This window comes from Cervus canadensis, chromosome 4 (genome assembly GCF_019320065.1).
Source record: "Cervus canadensis isolate Bull #8, Minnesota chromosome 4, ASM1932006v1, whole genome shotgun sequence".
Classification (NCBI taxonomy): Eukaryota; Metazoa; Chordata; class Mammalia; order Artiodactyla; family Cervidae; genus Cervus; species Cervus canadensis.
In genome coordinates, this window is record NC_057389.1 from 61,853,836 (window position 1) to 61,872,135 (window position 18,300).

At 42.1% G+C, this 18,300-nt stretch overlaps 1 protein-coding gene across 6 annotated transcripts in view; it reads left to right on the forward strand.

Moving 5' to 3' along the window:
- LOC122439900 (core histone macro-H2A.1) overlaps window positions 1–18,300 on the forward strand; it is an 82,808-nt gene that overhangs the window by 47,495 nt on the left and 17,013 nt on the right. For 3 of the 6 annotated variants that reach the window (XM_043465461.1, XM_043465460.1, XM_043465465.1), the window contains exons 5-6: window positions 9,385–9,495; window positions 16,767–16,866. In XM_043465461.1, coding sequence (XP_043321396.1) covers window positions 9,385–9,495; window positions 16,767–16,866 — 211 coding nt within the window. The remainder of the gene's footprint in view (window positions 1–9,384; window positions 9,496–16,766; window positions 16,867–18,300) is intronic. The other 3 variants (XM_043465462.1, XM_043465463.1, XM_043465464.1) reach the window with 3 other exon arrangements.

Here is an 18,300-nt window from a genome sequence, read left to right on the forward strand (position 1 = left end):
TATGATCTTTTTAATGTATTGTTGATTACAGATTGCTGGTATTTTGTTGAGGATTTTTACATCTATGTTCATCAGTGATATTGGCCTGTAATTTTCTTTTTTTGTGGTATCTTTGTATGGTTTTAGGATCAGGGTGATGGTGGCCTTATAAAATGAGTTGGGAAGTTTTCTTCCTCTGTGAATTTTTGGAATAGTTTCTGAAGGATATGTATTACCTCTTCTCTAAATATTTGATAAAATTCACCTGTGAAGTAGTCCGGTCATGGACTTTTATTTGTTGGGAGATTTTTAATTATGGTTTCAATTTCAGTACTTGTGATTGGTCTATTCATATTTTCTATTTCTTCCTGGTTCAGTCTTGGGAGATTGTACCTTTCTAAGAATTGTCCATTTCTTCTAGATTGTTTGTTTTCACTGGCATATAGTTGCTTGCAATAGTCTCTTATGATTTTTTATATTTCCGTAGTGTTTGTTGTAACTTCTTTTTCATTTCTAATTTTATTGATTTGAGCCTTCTCCCTTTTTTTCTTGATGAGTCTGGCTAAAGTTTGGGATTTGATGATATCACAAAAGCACCTCTCCTACCATCTTGTTGTGGCTTCTTCTTTTCTTTGAAAATATCTTATTGTCACTGGTTGCTCAACAGTTGGTTTTGATTCTGATGTTTGCATGAGAGGAGGTGAGCTCAGGCCCTTCTATTCTGCCATCTTGCAGAGATCTCTCACCATTGGAATTTTGATAGGGATTGTAATGGATCTGTCAATTACTTTGGGTAGTATGAACATTTTAATGGCATTTTTCTAATCCTTGAGCATAGAATATCTTTCCATTTATTTGTGTGTTTAAGTTCTTTCATCAATGTCTTATGGTTTTCACTATGCAGAACTTTCACCTCCTTGTTTAAGTATAATCCTTGGTATTTTATTCCTTTTAATGTGGTCGTAAATTGTTTTCTTAATTTCTGTTTATGATAGCTCATTATCAGTGTATGTTTTGAAACACCACAGAAAATTGTGTATTTACTTTTTTGTCCTGCAACTTTACTGAATTCATTTATTTTAACTTTTTTTTGGTGGAGACTTTAGAGTTTTTTTGTATATAATATCATGGTCATGTTCAAATAGTGACAATTTTACTTCTTTCTTTCTGAGTTGGATTCCTTTTCTTTTTCTTGCCAGATTGCTGTGGCTAGAACTTCCAATACTACATTGAGTAAAAGTGTCAAGAGTGTGCATCCTTGCCTTGTTCCTAATCTTAAAGGAAAAGCTGTCAGCTTTTCACCATTGAATCTGATATTAGCTATGGGCTTGGTATATATGGCCTTTATTATGTTGTGGTATGCTTCTTCTGTACTTACTTTGCTGAAGGATTTTCATCACAAATAGATATTGAAGTTTTTCAATTGCTTTTTCTGTATCTATTGTTATGATCATGAGTTTTATCCTTCATTTGTTGATATGGTGTATCACACTGATGGATTTGCAGATGTTGGACCATCTTTCCATCCCTGAAGTAAGCTCCACTTGATCATGGTGCATTATCTTTTTAATGTATTGTTGAATTTTGTGTATCACATTGATGGATTTACAGACGTTGGACCATCTTCCCATCCCTGAAGTAAGCTCCACTTGATCATGGTGCATTATTTTTTTAATGTATTGTTGAATTTTGTGTATCACATTGATGGATTTGCAGACGTTGGACCATCTTCCCATCCCTGAAATAAGCTCCACTTGATCATGGTGTATTATCTTTTTAATATATTGTTGAGTTCAATTTGCTAATATTTTGGTGAGCATTTCTGATCTATGTACATTAGGGGTATTGACCTTTAATTTTATTTTGGTGTCCTTGTCTTGTTTTGGTAGGATAATGCTGGCCTCGTAAAATAAGTTTGGGAGTGTTTCTGACTCTTCTATATTTTGTAAGAGTTTGAGAAAGATATGTATTAATCCTTCTTTAAATCTTTGGTAGAATTCACCAGTGAAGCTGTCTGATCCTGGATTTTTTGTTTATTAAGAGGTTTTTAATTACTGATTTGACCTCTTTAGTAGTAATTGGTCTATTCAGACTATCTGTTTCTTCGCAACACACTCTTGGTAGGTTGTATGTTTCTAGGAATTTATCCATTTCTAGGTTTTGGTTTTTTTTAAATTTCTCTTGGTTTCCTTCCTATTGGTTGTTCAGTAACATGTTGCTTAACCTTCACATATTTGTGATTTTTTTCAGTTTCCTTCCTATAATTGATTTCTGATTTTATACCATTGTGGTCAAAAAAAGATATTTTATGATTTCTTACATTTATTAACACTTGTTTTGTGGCCATTCATGTAGTCTGTCCTGGAGAATGTTGTGTGTGTACTTGAGAGGGACTGTGTATTCTGTTGCTTCGGGTGGAATATTCTGTATGTATCTTTTAAATCCACCTGGTTTAATATGTTTTTTAAGGCCAGTGTTTTCTTACTGATTTTCTGTAAGGAAGATCTGTCCATTGATGAAAGTGGGGTATAAAGTCTATTGTAACTGTGTTGCTGTCTATTTCTTCCTTTAGGTCTGTTAATATTTGTTTTATATACTTAATTTTCTCCTATGTTTGGTGCATAAATATTTACATTATATCTTCTTGTTGGATTGACCTGTTTATCATTATGCAGTGTCATTCATTGTCATTGCAGTCATTTTCTTCCTGCCTTTTAAAAAAACTTATTTATTTTAACTGGAGGCTAATTACTTTACAATATTGTGGTGGTTTTTGCCATATATCAATATGAATCAGCCATGGGTGTAAATGTGTCCCACCATCCTAAACCCTCTTCCCACTCCCTTTCTACCTCATCCCTCTGGGTTGTCCCAGAGCACCCAGAGCATGCCCTACTTCATGCATTGAATTTGCACTGGTCATCTCTACATATGGTAATGTACATGTTTCAGTGCTATTCTCTCTTATTGTCCCACCCCTGCCTTTTCCCACATAGTCTGAAAGTCTGTTCTTCACATCTGTGTCTGTTTTGTTGTCTTGCATATAAGGTTGTCGTTATCATCTTTCTAAATTCCATATATATGTGTTAATGTACTGTATTGGCATTTCTCTTTCTGACTTACTTCACGCTGTATAATAAGCTCTAGTTTCATCCACCTCATTATAACTGACTAAAATCTGTTCTTTTTTTTATAGCTGAGTAATATTCCACTGTGTGTATGTACCACTGCTTCCTTATCCATTCGTCTGCTGATGGATATCTAGGTTGCTTCCATGTCCTAGCTATTGTAAAGAGTGCCGCAATGAATATTGGAGTACATGTGTCTCTTTCAATTCTGGTTTCCTCAGTGTGTATGCCCAGCAGTGGGATTGCTGGGTCATATGGCAGTTCTGTTTACAGTTTTGTAAGAAATCGCCACACTGTTCTCCATAGTGGCCATACTAGTTTGCAATCCCACCAACAGTGTAAGATGGTTCCCTTTTCTCCACACCCTCTCCAGCATTTATTGTTTGTAGACTTTTTGATGGCAGCCATTCTGACTGGCATGAGATGGTACCTTATTGTGGTTTTGAGTAGCATTTCTCTGATAATGAGTGATGTTGAGCATCTTTTCATGTGTTTGTTCGCCATCTGTATGTCTTCTTTGGAGAAATGTCTGTTTAGTTCTTTGGCCTGTGTTTTGATTGGGTTGCTTATTTTTCTGGTATTGAACTGCATGAATTGCTTGTATATTTTGGAGATTAATTCTTTGTCAGTTGCTTCATTTGCTATTATTTTCTCCCATTCTGAAGGCTGCCTTTTCACCTTGCTTATAGTTTTCTTTGTTGTACAAAAGCTTTTAAGTTTAATTAGGTCCCATTTCTTTATTTTTGTTTTTATTTCCATTACTCTGGGAGGTGGATCATAGATGATCTTGCTGTGATTTATGTCAGAGAGTGTTCTGCCTATGTTTTCCTCTAAGAGTCTTATAGTTTCAGATCTTACATTTAGATCTTTAATCCATTTTGAGTTTATTATTGTGTATGGTGTTAAAAAGTGTTCTAGTTTCATTCTTTTACAGATTGTTGACCAGTTTTGCCAGCACCACTTGATAAAGAGATTGTCTTTTCTTCATTGTTTATTTTTGCCTCCTTTGTCAAAGATAAGGTGTCCATAGGTATGTGGATTTATCTCTGGGCTTTATATTTTGCTCCATTGATCTATATGTCTGTCTTTGTGCCAGTACCATACTGTCTTGATGACTGTAGCTTTGTAGTAGAGCCTGAAGTCAGGCAGGTTGATTCCTCCAGTTCCATTCTTCTTTCTCAAGATTGCTTGGCTCTTTGAGGTTTTTTGTGTTTCCATACAAATTTTGAAATTATTTGTTCTAGTTCTGTGAAAAATACCATTGGTAGCTTGATAGGGATTGTGTTGAATCTATAGGTTGCTTTGGGTAGTATACTCATTTTCACTGTATTGATTCTTCCAACCCACAAACATGGTATATTTCTCCATCTATTTGTGTCACCTTTGATTTCTTTCATCAGTGTTTTATAGTTCTCAATATTTTTGTTCCTTTGAGTAAATTTATTCCTAAGTTTTTTATTCTTTTCATTGCAGTGGTGAATGGGATTGTTTCTTTTGATTTTCTGTAAGAAAGATCTGTCCATTGATGAAAGTGGGGTATAAAGTCCCCTATTATAATTCTGTTGCTGTCTGTATCTTCCTTTAGGTCTGTTAATATTTGTTTTATAAACTTATTTGCTCCTATGTTGGGTGCATAAATATTTACAAATATTATATCCTCTTGTTGGGTTGACCTGTTTATCATTATGCAATGTCTCATTGTCTGTTGTTGTTTTAAAGTCTGCTTTGTCCGATAGAAGTATAGCTACCTCAGCTTTCTATTGGTTTTTATTTGGATGGAAAATGTTTTTCCACCTCTTTACTTTCAGTCTGTATTATTCCTACATCTGAAATGGGTCTCTTGTAGGCAGCACATCAGTGGGTGTTATATATTCATCCACTCAGCCACTCCTTGTCTTTTGATTGTAGAATTGAGTACATTTACATTTAAAGTAACTATTGATAAGTATGTACTTATTCCCATTTTAATTGTTTTTGTCTGTTTTGTAGTCCCTCTGTTCCTTTATTTTCATGCTTTCTTCCTTTGTGATTGGATGATTTTCTTTAGTAGTATGCTAACATTTCTTTCTTTTTGCATATCTACTATAGGCTTATTCTTTACCTTGAGGCTCATGTATAACAACATAACAGTCTATTTAAAATTGATAACAAGTTTGATCCCATTCAGAAACTCTACATTTTTACTGTTCCCTCCATTTTACATTTCTTTGCTCACGTGTGCTTGCATGTGTGCTAAGTGACTTCAGTCGTGTCTGACTCTTTGCGACCCTGTGGACTCCTCTGTCCATGGGATTCTTCAGTCAAGAATACTGGAGTGGGTTGCCATGCCCTCTTCCAGGGGATCTTCCCAACCCAGGGATCGAACCCACGTCTCTTGTGTCTCCTGCATTGGCAGGCAGGTTCTTTACCACTAGCACCATCTGGGAAGCCTCTTCTTGTGTATGTCCTTAACTGATTACTGTAGTTAGTTATTTTTAGTACTTTTATCTTTTTTTTTTTTTAGTACTTTTATCTTTTATGCTAGCTTTGTAAGTTATTAATCTACCACCTTTGCTATGTATTTGTAACTCTTTACCAGTGACACATACTTTCGTAGGTTTTCCTGTTGGTAAATTAGTGCCCTTTCCATTGAGCTTCAAGAAGTCTTTATTATTTCTTATAAGGGGACTTTAGTGGTGATGAAGTCCTTTAGCTTTTGCTTGTCTGGAGAACTGTTATCTGTATTCTTCACTTCTCAAGTAGAGCTTTGCTGGGTAGAGTATTCTTGGTGGGAAGTTTTTTTTTTTTAACTTTTAGCACTTAGAAAAATCAAGGCATTTCCTTCTGGCCTGCAAAGTTTTTGCTGAAAAATCTGCTGGTAATTTTATGGGGTTTTTTGGATAACATGTTTTTTCTTGCTGTTTTAAAGATTCTCTCCTTATCTTTAACTGTAATGTGTCTTGGCATGGATTTCTTTGCTTCATCTTATTTGGAACTCTTTCAGGTTCCCGGCAGGATTTTCTTTTTTATGGCTAAATAATATTCCATTGTATGTATGTGTTTGTGCATGTATGTGTATCACATTTTCCTTATCCATTTATTTGTTGATGGGCACTTATGTTGTTCCCATGTCTTGGCTATTGTAAATAATGCTCCAGTGAACATGGAGTGCAGATAACTCCTCATAGAATGTTTTCATTTCCTTTGAATACATTCCCAGAAGTAGAATTGCTATAGCACATGGTAGTTCTATTTTTTATATCTTGAAGAATCTTTATATATATATATTTTTTTTCCATAGTGACTGGACCAATTTACAGTATGGGGCAACAGCTTTAGTGCAGATGACTGTATGCAAATGAATGCTTGCTGAAAATTACCAGTTTTAATTATCACAGACTAAGCTTTGTAACCTGGCTGCATAGGCAGCTGCTGGCTTATATGAGGGGCACAGGGAGCCCTTCAGGCCCCTCCTCCCAGTAAAACCAGCTCCAAATCCCAGATGCCTGAAATTCTATCATTTAGGGCTTTCTGACCTCTTAAAATTCATGTATCCTTGGACAGAAGCAGTAAATCTTTGTCTACTTATCAACTGCACTCCATTCCCAAGCATTTACTGAATCTCTCCTGTATGAATGGAGGTCACTGGGTAGAGCATTGGCTTTAGCAGTTTTTTGCTTGCATACTTCCTAAAGCAGTTTTGAAAATCTGCATATCTCATACATCTAAAATTTGACAACTAAACTTCTCATACTAATAAATTTAAATATCTATAAAGGGCATAATTTTGATATATAATAAATATTGAAATTTAAAAAGAAAGTTCTTTCATCACTCATTTAAATGTATCCAAGTAAATCTAATTACTGTGATGGTTTGATATACCATAAAATACACAAGCAGGCTCTTTTTTAACAGTTGGAAAATCTACATCATTTTTCTCCTTTGAGCCCTTGTTTCCCTTCCCTTTCCCCAGAAAATTTTATCCTAACCTAATACATTTTTCTTTGCTTATACTGTGTTAGTGATTTGCACAACAAAAATAATGAACATAAATTTAAATTCACTTTGAAAAAATTTCCTGTGATCATAAAAGCACTAAATGTTATGGTTTACACAGGATTGGATAGTTATCATCTTTGTTAATAATACACAATTGACCAAGCTGATAAATACTTGACACATTTTAACTATTGAGAAAGTAAAAGTTTTTTGGAGCTGTATCATGTCATAGGATTCAAGGAGAGAGTTTTTTCAATTAACTCAAGTACCCTGAGATGAATGTTGCTTATTGTAAAAATGAATCATCATCCTATATTTTTATACTTATAGGTACAAGTGCCTGGAAAGTCTTGCTCACAAAAATAATTAAATGGGGATGGAAAGGATTTTGTTATAGCAACATCACTCAATCCTCTGAACTCTTTCTGAGTTGCATGCCAACAATCACATAGTAATCTGTCATCAATTTATTTTAATAAATGTTTTATTTTAGAATTGTTTTAGATTTATAGAAGTTACAAAGCATGTATAGAGAATTTCTGAATATCCCTCACCTAGTTTCACTGTTGTTAACATCTTCCATAACCCTGGTACATTCATCACAACTAAGAAACCTGCACTGGTACACTACTATTAACTAAACTCCATCAATCCTTTCTTTAATGATGAATCAGCTGCTAACTCAGTTTGGTATTTCTTCAGTTTTGTTGAAAGCACAGAATTAGAAACATCTGACTTGTGAAAGGATTTGTCATCCAGCCTTTGCCTTTCTTGTTTCCTGGAAAGTATATCAAAAAAGGCTTTACTAAGACTTACCATGTAATTGTTGATTATACCTGTTTCTCTTTTACTTGTCAAATCTGATACACTCAAATTGTTAGGAGAAACAAAATAGTGATAATTTTAATAGATCTTTGCTAATACCATACTTCTTAATAAAATGCTTTCTGTCTTATCATTTATATAAACACCTCGAAGCATCAAATTTAGCTCATTTTATTTATAGAAAATGTTCCAGATTAGCCATGTAACCTAAATGCCAAACCAGTCCTTATTTTTAAAGGACTTAGTAAAACTAGACCTTTTCAATGTCAGTAAAAATGTTAATATGTTAATGAATTTGAGTATTAAAAGGGCAAATGGATAGGGCATGGGACTTGCCCTGAATTTAGTGTCCAGATCCTTCCTTCAGGAAGGCATAGCCACTTATATTTCTCACCCCCTACTTTCTTGATTTGCTCCCATTAGACCATCCTTCAGGAGTGATGTCCTTTTTGATAATAATTGGGGAAAGAAAAAAAGTGAAGTATCTAAACAAAAATTGCCATTGTGCTCACCTTCCTTACTCGACAATATATCTGAATGTAAGATAAATCCCCAGATGAGCCAAAAAATCCATTTCTAATACATCCTTAACAGAAATGAAAGACTGAGAAAGGCATGTATCCCTTCTGGAAGGGTGGTGCGCCATGCAGCGTCCACTCTTGGGAACTGAGAAATGGTTGTCCAGCAAGGTCCAGCATGAAGCCTTGATTTGCTGGCGTAGATCACTCTTAGGGCTGATCCATTTCAGGAAGAAGTAAGTACTTTAGGAAGCTGAGGATCTGGAGAGTAATTAAACCTCTCTACACAACGTACCCTTGCATGGCTCTTGGAAACCCCAGGGTGTACATCCTTCAATGTGAATGATGCCAGAAAGAGGCCCAGGAGCCTGCCAAGATTCATGCCCACTGCTGGGGGTTGGGGCATTTCAAGGGGGCAGATCGGCTCACCAACAGCCCCCATATAGAGGCTTCTCCGAGGTGGGTCTTAGTGAAAGAAAGTGGGAGAATCTTACCTCCTGAGCTGGGGAGGCTTGGAGGGTGATGGTCCTTGGTCTGCTTTTTTGGCTCTTTGAGAACTAAGTACCCAGAGCAGTTTGTTTTTTCCTCTCAGATGCAAATACTGTACAGGCATCTAGAAAGTGAAGACCCTGAATTAAGAGACATTTACTTGGTCTACAGTTATACAAGTGTTTCTGTTGTAAATTATCACTGTGAAGTTTTGCCTTTAAGTAGCTTTTTTTTTTTTTTTAAGATTCTAAAGTGATGAAAATATACAATTTAGCACTCTGTATGGAATTCTTGGACTTCAAAATAAGCCTGCAGCCCCCAAATGCTGAGAACTGGTAGTGGTTTAGTTTCCTGTTTTCTCTTGAGTATTATGGGCAAGGCTTTCTTTTCGCCTGTCAGAAAAGCCCAGATTCGCGTGGTCTCCACCTGTGCGGGCCTCATACTGACTCTTGTATTTGTGTAAGAAGAAGCAGGGAGAAGTCAGCAAGGCCGCCAGCGCTGACAGCACGACTGAGGGCACGCCCGCCGACGGCTTCACTGTGCTCTCCACCAAGAGCCTCTTCCTCGGCCAGAAGGTAGGCCAACGCTCGCCCCAGTCTGCTCGCGGGCCCTGGGACGGACGGGTGCCTCCACCAGCAGAAAGGCTGCCTGGGAACCACTCCTGGCTTCGTGGGCTGGCGGAGAGAGTAGGGGCGGGCGATTTAGGAAAGAAGTCGGGGAGGGCTGGGCCAGTTGCTGAGGGGAGATTGGCAGGTGGGGAGAGGAGATATGGTGGTGAAGAAGAGGGACAGTAGCTCCTGTGGGGCTGGAGACACCCTGGGCTCGGTCTGTGGAAGGAGCTGCGTACATGGGAGGACCTGGTCATCCTATAATCCTGGCCAGAAAGTCAAAACCAGGGCCTGGAAAGAGAAAGATCTAGCTGGCAGCCCAGGCATTCTGGTGGACACTGGAGGCGGAGCCTTGATCCAGGGGCCGGGATTGTTGCTAGACATACCGTGCCACCTGAGGAGTCCTCAAGCCAGGTGTTTGTTTGTTTTAACCGTGGGCAGTATGTTTTCAGCTGCCCCAGTGGTGCAGATTTGCCAGGACACTATATGGTTTTGTAACAGATGATTCACTTTTGTTGAAAATAAAAATGATGCAAAGGCTTTTAAGACCTCAGAAGGAGGGTTAATATTTCTCTGTTAACACCAAAAAAGGGGGTGGAGAGACAGTGGGAATTACTTGGCTGATTTTTTTTTTAATCCTACATTAAAAAGTATTAAAGGCATGGATTTGAACTTCCACGTAAATTGCATTTAGTTCGAATGTGGTGAACAACTTGGTCCTGAAGCTGCATCATTTTTAAAAGCTCACCGTCAGTTTTCTTTTGCATCTCAGTGACACAGTCCTCCTGCTCACTTCATTGCAAGCCTTCTCCTCCCCCTCCCGCTTCCTGTCACTAATTGCACTCAGGCTCTCATGATGCAATTCCTGTGGTGGACTCTGTGTTCCAGCAAATAACCATTACAGTGTACATTTTATAACCATTGTCTGTATTTTGTATGCATTTTTCAAAGGGAAAATATAAGCAGCACTAGTTGTCATCTTAAGGTCTGGGGCTTTGAAAGTTTTTGTGTAAAATATTTTTTATTGATAAAATTTCAGCACAGCAGTGAAGGCAACCACCTGGGTTTACTTTCACCCTTTAACCTGTCCTTTGGGTACTATATTGAAAGTTAATGTGACCTGTCACCCAAGTTGCTTTCATTTGAACTAAAGTGTGAAAAAGCTCTGCGATTTAAGGACTAGCTCCAGTGTGCTTTAGATCCCAAATGCTGACTATTAGCTGGCACTTGGAAGCCTGTTAAACAGGTAGAACAGTTCAGCCCAGGGGCCACCCTCTCCCTCACTCCTTCCCCTGCCCCACCCTTGGGTGCCTCTCCCTTCCCTGTGTTCTTGCTCTCTCCTGCTGTTTACTCCAAAACCAGCCTCAGGTCAGAACTCCTCGCACCCCCTTGCAGGATCCCTACAGTGGCAGTACTTGGCCATACGGTGCCCGTGTACACATAGAGACGCTCTTCTTGGCCATGGGATCAGGGCCTCATGTGCTGCATATGAGGCCTGGGAGGGAGCCAGCAAAGGCTGCAGATTCATGGCTAGCACTGCTGCGACCAGGCAGCGCCACCTGCTCTATGATGGGTACGGGTCTGGCCTCTGACCTCAGGGTCCGCACCACAGGCAGGAAAGTACCGGAAAGTACAAATTTAGTGAACACTGACTATACCTGACTTAGGTTGGAAGGGGAAGTCCAAAATGCTGCAGAGAGGCACTGATACTGTAGAGTAATTTACAGGTGTGTTATCTAATACTATATAGGAAATACAGGAAAATGGAAGCAGTGGGCTCGACAGTGACGCTAACATGGCTGTTCAGTATCTCGACTTTTGGAGGGAGAGCCTGAGAGGAGGGCTGAGTGGAGCCAGTGTTATGTGGTCAGCTGTGAGAGAAGGGGCTGAGTGCAGAGCCAGAAGAAACACCCACCTTCTTTCCCGTGCAGCTTTACAACCCTAGATACACACATCCAGGATGAGCTACCCCAGGCCCAGTCCTGTAGGCACCATTTAGCAGAGTAAACTGTGTCTCCCCAAAATTGCTATCACAGAATAAATCAACATCTCAAGTCGGCCGGGGCACCCTCTTAGAAGATAGTGTCCTTGGATCCCCGTGCCTCTGCAGCGTGAGGAAGGCAGTAGGTGTTCATAGTTAGCAGCATTATTGTGAAGCAATACTTTCTGGCCCTCTGTTAGTTTTTACTGTCGGGGGAAAGTCATGGCATTTAGTGCAAAAGGGGCCTGAGTTGTTAGACTGACACACAGGGATTTTCATACAAAGCACATTTTAAAATGTCATTAGTACAGGCATTAATTTTGACTTGGATTTTTGGAAATGTTTCAGAAAGGATACTTCACAGTGATGACTGTATGGTACCCTGTGTTCTACGAGTCTTGTTTTCCACCTGTGACAATGACACCAATGCTAGAGTAGTGCAGGCAAGCTGAGGTCAGAAAGGTGATACTGTGCTCACTACAGCCCTGAAAGGCATGGTTGCTAAGCTACTCGCAGGAGAAGCTGGCCCAGGGCTTAGGAGCCTGGGATCTAATTGTTGATGATGATGATGTATTTCACATACAGCTGTCTCAGGAGTAATCACTCTCATTATTCTTTGATTTTACCCAGTGTTCACACACATTATTGAATTGTTTTCAAAAGGGAAACAGTGCTGCGAATCCAAGTTGATGAGATGTGTTTGCTTTGTGATTCAGTGGAGATTCTCAGCGTCTTTTCAGAGATTTAAAAAGCTTTATGTTCAAAAGCAGTACTTCCAAGGTATATTATAAGTCTTTGTCAGTGGTAGTAAGTGATGTAGACTTCCCTGGAAGAGTCAGTGTTACTAGAAGCGGCTGGGAAGGTGGTGTCAAGAGGACATGCGTATGTGCCCTCCCCGCCCCCACCACACACTATCAGGATTGCAGCCAGACCCCTGTAGGCCGCTCGAGGCAGGGGTAGGCACCAGGGGTTTTCTTCCTCAGATCCAGACACCCTAGTCTTGGGGCTAGGGAACAGTGAAGAGAGAGAGGGCTCTTGAAGCAGTAACGCGGAGGAGAGGCCCACCACCCCCTTCCACCCTACGGCAGACAGTTCGCTTCTGAGACAGTTTAGGACACGGGCGATCCCATGCTTTTCCTCCAGCCGTGTCCTGAGTCCTTATCCTTGGGTGGCACATTCTAGCCTGAAACGCACCAGATGCCACCACCAGACCTGAGCCTCTGGGGGATTCAGACCAGGCATACGTGTGGGCTGGGCAGCATAGCATAGAGGAGGAAGCCCCTTCACCTGAGGGGCCGGGGCGGGAGTGGGTCCTGAAGCAGGCCACAGGGACATGTGCTCTGTGAGGAGGTGGAGACAGTTCTGTGGAGGACCTCGCCTCTCCATTCGCCTTACTTGAAGTGGACCCTGGAGACAGGAGAAGAGTTCCATTTTATGTGGTGGATACAGGGAAAGAAGTCTTCTTCCTTGTCCATTGTGAGGGAATGAGAGAGACAAAGCTTGGACTATGACAGTCTATACTCAGTGAGTCACTCAGATAATCTTTAATACTGACTTTTATTCCCTAAAATTGAATTTCTGATCACATATATTTAAAAAAAGGATTGTACTGCTTCCTTTAGCCAAGGAGGTCATGTCAAGATAGCCCAGATGTCCTTCCAGTAGCCCCAAGCCCCAAGGTAAGCTCCTTCCTTACCACAGGCAGGCTGCCTCCCAGCCAGCTCCAGGATGGCCAGGTCAGCTCTGAGCCAACCCAGGTCCCAGCCAGGACAAGGGCAGTTCCTGAGCTCTGACCTCTCCATATCCCTGCTTTCAGGGAAGCGGTTTGTTCATCTCATCGCAGAGTTATATCTGGATGTTTGATGTTCAATCCCAGCTCTGTTTGTGGGCCTACAGAGACCTGAGCACTGTCATAGGCATTGGATGGCCCTCTCTCTGCCTTCAAGGAGCTTGCACCCTAACGAGTTCACATCAGAAGTAGACAACAAGGATTCACTAGGCATAACTCCTTGAGGGAAGACTGGGGACCGTAGACATCAGAGGCTGGCTCCAGCAGAGCCCAGTGACCTGGGCATCATCAGGTCCCCATGGTGGAGGATATCCTGAAGGACCCTTGGCTCAGTCCCCTTCCCCCAGCCCCACAGCCAGGTGGGGCCCTTTTCTGCTGTATGCCTGGTGATGCTCTTTGGTCACTTTCTCCAGTGGCCAGTAGTCTTCACAGATATTTTAAATTCACCATTCTGGGGTTTAAAACTTAGTTTTCCATCTTTCCCAATATTAAGACAAGGAAGTAGTCACCTTACTCACATCCCGAAATCATTAACAAGCCTCCCTGCTCCCAGAAAATCAGGCTCAACTTGGGAATGTTCACAGTGCCCCAGACATCTGATTTCCCAGCCCACAAACACTGCTGCTCTGCCATATGCTTCAGACAGCTGTGCACCACTTTGGGGGAGAGGCCCAAGTGGATTTGATCCTGGGTGGGTCTTGGGGGGGGCGGTCCTGGGACCTCCTACTACTGGACATCTATTCTGGGCCTGCCAGGCCTGTTGGCATATGTCCTCTGCACATCCAGATCCTTTCCAGGCATGTGCATACACAGCCTCTACTTATCCTCCTGTCTAGGGGAGCTTCTGTCCTTGTTCATGATCAGATCACTGTCAGCTTCTGCACCTGGTCCAGCCTGCCCAAGCCAAGATGATTGCCCATGTACCTGTCCAGAGTACCTGAAGCAATCTGTCCTCTCCCCTCCCCCATCCTCTCCCCCCAACACAAACACAGACTGGGCCTCCCCCAAGCACAAACATTTTAAATAGCAATACTGTTTTGTGGCTCAGCCCCTCACCCTGAGGACTACTTCTGAGCCTGGCACCTGGCAGAACAGAGTTGGGAAATCAAGGCTTGGATGTGGGTGAGCGTGAAGGTGCGCTTGGTTAGCTAGGGCTTCTCCATGCTAGGGGCAGTGGCTCCCTGATAGGCAGGATTCTGCGATTCCAAGAGGGGGAACTGCTTCCACTCAGAGGGAAGGTGAGCCCAGGGAGAACTGGGAATTCTGTTTGCAACCTCTCCCTCACTTCAGCAAGGCCCTGAAGCCCTATGGTTTCCCCAGAACACCTCTCCCGCTAAAGAGCGGGGGGCGGTTCTTCCGAGACAGAGATAGAATCTACCAGGGTCTCCCCGGCTAGTTGAATCAGAACCCATGGAAATAGCTGATTTTCCGTTGAGGCTTTTCTGAATACAAATCCAGAAGCATCTATACAATTGAGGAAAAAAACAGCATGAGTTTTAAAGATTTAAACATGTATGACTTTAAAACAAACAAAAAAAAAATTTTTTTTTAATTTAAAAAATAAACCAAAAAAATAAAATCTCCTAGATGTCTTTAAAGCGTATTCACCCATAACACCAAGTGGAGTGTCCCCCGCCCCCTTCTCCTTTCCATTCCTCCCGCTAGAACCTCCTGCTGCTTCACACAGTGTGTTTTTATTTTTGGTGAAAGGAACAGGGAATATTGGCTTAATTTGAGCTTTTATAAACAGCATTTGCTTGAAGTCATATGCAGTACCTACATGATACATAATCAAACCCTTTGCCTTGTCCTGAAGCTTCACTTGCCTTACTCTGAGATCACACCCCATCCACACCCCTTCCCCTTGAGCACAACCATGAGTACCCTCGCCCTGATGCCATCCCTTCTGTGCCTCTGTCCTGGCACCAGGGCCCACATGTGCTTCTGAGCGCGTCACTGTGTGAGGTCACCTCGGTGGACATCCTTCAGCTGCCAGAATGTCAGGGCCTCTGATCACCCTGTAGTGCTGGGACTCGCACCCCAGAAAGTGTAAGTGGAGAGAGCTTGTGCCTCTACTCCCTTTGAGCCCTAACTGAAGATGAGGCCTCCCTTTGCTGTGGCGGGGCCTAGCCAGGGTCCTTCCCTGGCCATAAGACCAATTCATTTCCACAACTTTTAGTTTAAGCAGGTCCCTGTTTTGAGAATCTGCTTATTGCTTCTGGGAATCAGAAATGGGGGGTAATATTTCTGTTGCTTATAGAATGTCAGGGTTTGGATTGTTTTAGTTTTGTCTGCAACAAAATGTCTGGCCCCAGAAATTCAGTCACTTGGAGCTCAGTGGCCAGGAGCATCCCGGCCGAGTGTCCGCACGTGGCCCCCTCCTGGGGGATGAACGCCTGCTCCGCTGGGCCCAGTGGGTGTGGTCAGCTCCCCTAGCCAGGCTTGCAGTTTGTCTTGGGTCAGCAGCTCCTCTGGGGGCCGCTTGGGCATGGCTCTCTGTGCAGCTGGTCGGAATTTCTGTCACCTAAGAACAGCCATCTTCCCTGGGAGAGAGTGAGCGCTCCGCTGCAGGCGCTTGGGCCTGAGAGCAGGAAGGGGAGTCCTGGGCCAGCCCAACCCTCCTGCACCTCTGACAGCCTCTCAGAGTGAGGGCTGCTGTGGCACCAGGATAGCAGTGGGGAGGCAGGACTTGCAGGGGCGCTTTATAAGGACTCGGCTGGTGGGGTACTCATAACAGTCACTCAAGGGAAGCACTCTACCCATTGTGCCTTGGAGTAGCCTCACCAACAAGGTGAACACAGTTTAAAAGACACACTGTCTTGTTGGAGAACTGCTGTGTCTGTTCCTGGGTTTGGCCAGATCTTCAGCATCATATAACTAACAGGCATGTAAAATTAGGTGTTACTAAATAACAGACCATTCTCGCTCACCACCCCTGAGCAGGGCATGGGAGCCACTTAGCCAGTGTTCACAGTGACAAGAAGAGCCTAAGAGACCCATGGCCACTTGGAAGAGAATGGCAGGGCTGCTAGGGGTTTGCCCAAACCAGCTAGGACTTCTGTAGCATCCCAGTGCTCAAAAAGAGGACAGTCCCATATACCCCCCGACCCTACCCCAGCCATGATTACTTGACTCTGGGTCCTGAGAGCTGCTGTACCTTGGCACCCAGATCACAAATTCTTTTACAGGAAGGTGGATCCCCCAGTCTGACTTGGCTTAGGCTTCCCTTTGGCCCCAGGCATCACCAAACAGGTTCTGGACCCTCAGCCTAGCTTGCTTCTTCTTAGCATCCTGAGTGGCATTTGAGTCTTTCATTTGAAATGGATTCATTTTAGCCAGTGAGTCCCTCTTCCCCCTTGTGCCCAGTGCACCTGGAGTATCCCCTGCCCTTCATCCGTATCCCAAGGCTCCCATTTCTGTGACTTCCCAGCTGTCCTGTTATTTCCCACCTCATGCTTTTCTTTTCAGCTGAACCTTATTCACAGTGAAATCAGTAATTTAGCCGGCTTTGAGGTGGAGGCCATAATCAATCCTACCAATGCTGACATTGACCTTAAAGATGACCTAGGTAATTGGGGATGGGGTTTGGCACCATCAGCTGTCAGTTGAAAAGTTATGGAACCCAGAATTTAGGCTCTTCACCTTCTCAAATTTCAGATGGTCAAACTAAATTCCCAAAACCGAGATTAATATTTGAGGGTAGACACTGAATGTCTACTTACTCTAAGCCCTTCCAACTGGGAATGATGTGATTAAGTTTTGTTAAGCCCTATTGGCTGCTTTCCCCTTGATTATAAATATATTGCCATCTAAATTCTCTTCCATAATGATCACACTGACTGCTGGTTACTTTGGGGGGGAATTTGTAAAACTGTGGTTTTTTTTGTTTTTTGTTTTTTTAAAGAATTGAAACATCTCAGGTGACTACAAAATGAGTTTCTCCATTTAAGCCTTAATTAGAAATGACAGTTAAACAAAGCATGAAAACACTTGAGAAGGGAGACAGTTAACCTGCACATCAGGATATTATTAAGTTGTCTTTCATCCACCAGCAAATTGGATTCCCCTAAATTTACCATGTACTGCCACTTCAACTTTTTCTACAACTGAAAACAGTATATGACTGGGTGCCACCTTCATGAATTCTTTGGCTTGAGTATGATATTAGAGAGAAGGCACTCACTCTCTTTCTGAGTGAGTTCCTCCAGAGGAAAACTATGCTAGAGCTGTGGAGTCCCTGTCCAGGAGGCTGGACGGTTCAGGACAAGCCGAGAGGTGGCTCTCAGGAGTCCCACTCTGTGGTCTCACCTTTGTAGAGAGGACCCGTCGGCTCAGGGCACAGTGAGGCTCCTATCTCCTTAGCTGTGAGCCTTGCAGGGATAGCAGGCTATCACGTGCCCACCAAGGCAGCCATATGTCTGGTACTGACTTAGGTATGTTTTATGTGCCTTTAGCTCTCATCTTTGGCCGCCTTTGTAAGATGGCAGATTTCCTTATTGGGAGAGACGCCCATGCCAGAGCCCAGGCCCAACCCACACACACTGGGTGCAGTAGTGGGCTGAAGACATGAAAACTGGGACTCAGAAAGGCCCTGCTTGAACTTGTTTTCCAACTGCCTTAAACAGATCCTTTCTTTTTTTAGAAAAAAAAAAAAAAAAGCCCACAAGCTAGAAAAGGCGAGGATTCATCTATTCACAGTATACATAAAAACAATATTAGAATAAGAGGTAGGCCTAGAAAAATATTTTTACACATCTAAGGGGAAGAATAAAGGCACTCCTCTGTACACACCTATACTGTTTTCTCCGTTTTCAAGAAATGTCCCTTGAAGGTAGACAAAATGAACTTAACAGGAATAAAAATCAAACCCTAAACGGTGACTGCTGCCGAGAAAATGGAGAAACTTGTTGTTTTGGTTGGCCTGATAGTCCACATTTAAAAAAAAAAAAACAGATGCCATGTTTTAATAGCCTTCTCAGTGGGGTGCCAGTCTTACAGGCTT